We start from the raw sequence: 4,930 nt of genomic DNA on the forward strand, positions 1-4,930 counted from the left end.
ACTCCCTGCCAGGAGGGGGCAGAGAGGGGGGATGAGTCTCTGGAGCCAAGGCCCCAGCGCCAGGCCCCGAGGGAATGGCCTCAAGCTGCCCAGGGCAGGGTCAGGCTGGCTCTGAGGAAGGATTTCTGTGCAGAAGGGGCTGTTGGGCGTTGGAATGGGCTGCCCAGGGCAGGGGGGAGTCCCCGGGATCCCTGGAGGGGTTGAAGAGTCGGGCTGAGCCAGCGCTGAGGGATCTGGGGGAGTTGGGAACGGTCAGGGGGAGGGTCATGGTTGGACTGGAGCAGCTTCAGGGGCTTTTCCAACCTCTATTATTCTGGATTAAGTGCAAAGAAATTACTTGGCCTCTGATTTCTAGGGCCTGTGTTCAGAGAGAGATTTCAAGGTGGAATGTGGTGGATTTTCAAACCGCCCGGTGTACAGCCTGAAGCCTGTGCCGGACACCAGGTATGGTCACAAAGTCCTTCCAGGGTGTATAGGAGATGGAGAGGGGACTTGTCCACTCAGAGAAAGCTCCGTTTTCTTGCCTGCTTCCCAACCCAGCTGATCAATCATGCCAGCTCAGAGAGCAGTGTGGGTCTGGGTGAGGAGCTGCTGCCTAGTGACACATTGTGGTCCTCCTTGGCTTCTTCCAGAATTGAGCCACAGGGGCTGCTGACATAAACACTGGGCTCACCAGGCATCCCTCCCTACCCCATTTCTGACCAGTGGGGGCCCGTGTAGCTCCCTTGCTCTGCCTTTTCCATCCTTTCCTTCTGTATTTGGTGCTGCGCGGAGGTGCTCAGCAGGCAGAGCAGGATCCTGGCAGCTGCTGCCACCGCTCTGCTGCACCCCACATATGCAAGGTCAGAAGGTTTTTTCCTCATGTGGCTTGTAGACCAAGCAAACACGCCTCCCTCAGGCTGATTGATTTCACTCCTTCAGCTCTCTCCTCCTACATAAGCCTCTGTTGCTATTTTCGGGCTCTTTGCACTGTTCTTAGTCTGGTGCTTTTGAAAAATGTCTAATTAAATGCCGTTGCCTGTGACGGTGTGTAGAGCACCCTGGCATGAGGAGTTCTGGGATCATGGTCCTTATGGCCCATTCTCTGCTCCAAGCAGAGGCAAGAGCTGCTGAGCACAGGAAGAGCAGTTTGTCCCAAGCTGGGGAAAACAGCCTGTTTTCTGCTCCTGAAGAGTTTTGTGGGGTTATTTTTGTTTCCTCAGCTTGCTGGTGACAAGTGGCCCACCAGACACCTCCCTCCAGGTCTGGCAGGTGTCAGCAGAGGACTCTGGTAAGGGAACATCTTTATGAGCTTGAGTAGTTTCTCAATGTAGTCCTTGTGTCAAGCATCTCTAGCTTCCCCTTCTTCCTGGGTGTAAAATGAGGAGAGAAGTGCCAGTCCCATTCAGTGAAGCCCTGAGTGACTGCCTTGTGTTGCAGGGGCTGGAGAAGGGCATGAGACAAGTGTCAACACAATTCTGGTGGCTTGGAAAGAAGAGGCCTCAATAACACAAACCTCGTAAGGGAGTTAGTAGGTTTAAGCCTGTCACGGCAGCTTTCCACTTATTTGTGAGCTCTTTGTCATCCAAACAAAACCCCAAATTGTAGAGTCGACATTATGTTCCCCCAGTAACTCCCAGGGTTAGAAATAAAGAGCTCCATGCATCACCTTTTGGGATCTACCTCAGTTCTCCAAGCCTGTGTCTGCCTGCTTCTAAGAAAAGGATTGCTGTCGCCTGGTCTGCTCTTGTGAAATACATTGAAACCACCGGAAAGGAAGTGCAAAATGCTATTAGAAGTTTTCTTCTTTGTTGAAAATGAACATCTTGACTCACAACTTCCCATGCATTTTGCTAGATTTTTAAATGGCTGGTTGTCAGTCCTTGCTGGATGTGTTGGAAAGTGTGGTTTTATTCTGGAAAGGGGGTCAGTCATAATTGAATTTCTTAGGAAAATGGAGTTTTAGGTTTAGTAGGTCACTTTTAGCTTTGCGAGGGCGTCTTTGTGAAACAGCTTAATCTTGTGGATTGACTCCTGATGTGTTTTACAACTGCCTACATCTCTTTCAAATAGATGTTATTAAATCTGTCAGCACCATATCTACAGAAAATGGCACCGGGCAAACTTGGGCTAAAATTGCCACCATTTCGGCTAGAGCCCCATGGGTCCTTCACGGCTCGAGACTCAACAACATCCAAATTACAGAGGTTGAATCAAGGAAAAATGTCTACATGGCAGGTATTCAAACCAAGTCTAATGTCTGATTTTGGGAAGTCAGGTTTTGGGTAAAGCAAGGGCAGCTGCTTAAGGGGCAAACGTTTCACCGGGTGGGTAGACACATTCCAGACTTGTGCCAAAGGGTAGGAAGGTATTTGCAGAAAGGACGTTGTCTTGAGGAAAGAGGTTACCATGCTCTGCTCCATCTCCAGCTTCTTGCTGCTCCCACGACAGTGTTTTCGCAGGCTTCTACCCCAGATCTGTGCCCTACGAGAGCACTGTCAATGGTTTCAGTGCAAAGCATTGGGTTAGCAGAGGGCTACAGGGTGTGTTGTCCCCAGCGAGGGATGTGCTGGCCCCAGAGTCACAGAATCCCAGAATCATCTCAGTTGGAAAAGCCCTTGCAGCTCCTCCAGCCCAACCATGACCCTCCCCCTGACCGATCCCAACTCCCCCAGATCCCTCAGCGCTGGCTCAGCCCGACTCTTCAACCCCTCCAGGGATCCCGGGGACTCCCCCCTGCCCTGGGCAGCCCATTCCAACGCCCAACAGCCCCTTCTGCACAGAAATCCTTCCTCAGAGCCAGCCTGACCCTGCCCTGGGCAGCTTGAGGCCATTCCCTCGGGGCCTGGCGCTGGGGCCTTGGCTCCAGAGACTCATCCCCCCTCTCTTGTTCCCTGAGAAAGCAGATTTCCAGCTTTTTTCCCTGGAAGTGGCTTTCAAGCAGTGTTTGTTAGCTGTTCAAGAGCCCGCAGCCAACTGACAGCCTGCTCAGGAAGTCTCTGAACAGGATCCACATGGATCTGGCAGAGTCTGCACCCCTCAAAAGCTGATGTTAACACCCAGGCAGGCCCACGACTAAGGCTAACTCTATTTGAGCTCCTATGGGGACCCCCAAGAGTGCCTCCAGCACTACCCCCCAGCAGCAGGAGCCACACAAGCCCTGGGGCACAGGGACACAGCAGAGCAGTGAGAGACCTGCCTTTGGCTCAGCACGCTGCGTGACAGCCACTGGATGCACACAGACATTTTCCTCAGCGGGGGATGAGGTGTGTGGGGACTGAGTTTGACTGTGTAGGTGAGGGCAGATGCTCTCCAGGACCTGAATGAGCCACCTCGAGGTAAGGCAGGGCAAATGCTCCTCGAGGCACCTGAGATCTGCCTCATTTTTATTTTTTTTTCCTCTAGCCTCCCAAAGCAGCGAGGAGCTCAGTGGCCTGGCGTTCCTGGATGCCAACACCTTGCTGCTCTGCTGTGCCCGGGGGGGGTTGTGCCTGGCTGATGTTCGGCAGCCCCAGAGTCCCTTGGAGGCTGCGTCCGTCCCCTGGGCGCCGTGTGGCGAGCGGTGGTGCATGGGAGTCGGGCGCGGACCTCAAGGCTCTGACTCCCAACCCATTGCTTGCCTCTCGAGCCGGGGACGCCTCACCCTAACAGACATAAGAAAAATCTCCGAGTCCTTGGCCTCGGCAAAGTGCAAAGTCCCCTCGCCCAGCTCAGACGCGGAGTTCCTGTGCGTCTCCTGGGCTCCGGCTCTGGAAGGCTGCCTTGCTGTTTCAGGTATGTGCTTTGGGTAGAGATTTCCTTTTTCTGGATTTTTTTTGATCTGTATTTCCATCGAGGCCCATTTCATCTCACCGTTAAACGCCCTGCTTAGGGGGTGGTTGTTCAAGCTCCTGGAGCTGGTGTAAGTGTGAGCTCACCGGCCTCCACAGCTGCCTCTTCCCCCAACAACCACGGGAGGAGCCTGGATGGGTTTGGGGGGACTCCTGGGAGAACAAAGACCCCAAGCTCTCAGCAAACACCACCCTGATAGTGCCAGTGACAGCCTGGCCGCAGGAATAAGACCATCTGGGCAACAAAGCTGCCTTTTGGCCAGAGCATTACAAATTCAGACTAGTGAATCTGCAAGCTTTTTGGGTCTGGTCCGTGTTCTCCCCAGCAGGTGTTAGCTCGAGATGAGCTCCTTGGAGACTTTGGAGGTTCTGCTGTCACAGATTGTCAGGCCTTTGGCCTCATTTCTGTCTCGGCAGCCCTGTGGGGAGGGGAATGTGAGACTAAAGCAAAGCCATTTATTCCTACGGTCTCTCCGATTCCCTTTTATTCAAGGTTTTGATGGCACCGTGCACGTGTATGACGCGCAGAGCTGGGACAGCTCTGGCGGGGAAGCGGAGCCCATCTTTGTCCACAAAGGCCACGCGTTTGGACCGGGCAGCAGCAGAAACCCTCCCCTGGTCACAGTGCACATGTGGCACCCGCAGAAACCGAGAACTTTACTGTCGGCAGCAAGTGACGGTTCCCTGCACGTTTGGGACTGGGTTCAGTCTTGTGGGAAGTGTGGGTAGATGAAATTTTCGGTGAAGATGTGTTGTGTTTCCTGTCTGCGTTCTAGATTGCGTAGGCTGCGAGGTGTCTGTTTGCACCCAGATACTGGTTTGAGACAGTTTGTAGTGAACCGAGTTAACAGTTAAGAGTGCTGTTTGTTAACAGAGTGAAAAAAATTTGGTTGTGTTCTTGTTCTCCGGCGTGCCAGCCCTCAAATGACAGCTGGGACTTGTCGCAGTCGTGCCTGCTAGCGGAGAATATCCTGCCGTTGTTTATTGTAGAGCCATGTCATGTCTGCTGTATTTTTCAGGAGAAAACAGACAAAAAAACCACGAGCGCATTTTGAGGAAATGGGTTGTTCTGTGGCATATTTCACCCGCTGCTTTCCAGGCCTGAAGCAACCGGGGCTGGG

General features: G+C 53.2%; 1 protein-coding gene across 1 annotated transcript in view; it reads left to right on the forward strand.

Moving 5' to 3' along the window:
* Positions 1 to 4,712, forward strand: part of WDR73 (WD repeat domain 73) — a 12,380-nt gene extending 7,668 nt beyond the window's left edge. The window contains exons 2-6 of the mRNA XM_026867517.1: positions 356 to 444; positions 1,203 to 1,270; positions 2,053 to 2,217; positions 3,385 to 3,753; positions 4,303 to 4,712. Coding sequence (XP_026723318.1) covers positions 356 to 444; positions 1,203 to 1,270; positions 2,053 to 2,217; positions 3,385 to 3,753; positions 4,303 to 4,538 — 927 coding nt within the window. The 3' untranslated portion in view covers positions 4,539 to 4,712. The remainder of the gene's footprint in view (positions 1 to 355; positions 445 to 1,202; positions 1,271 to 2,052; positions 2,218 to 3,384; positions 3,754 to 4,302) is intronic.
* Positions 4,713 to 4,930: the final 218 nt, after the last annotated feature.

The sequence above is a fragment of the Athene cunicularia genome, unplaced genomic scaffold (genome assembly GCF_003259725.1).
Source record: "Athene cunicularia isolate RWA unplaced genomic scaffold, athCun1 SCF_65, whole genome shotgun sequence".
Lineage (NCBI taxonomy): Eukaryota > Metazoa > Chordata > Aves > Strigiformes > Strigidae > Athene > Athene cunicularia.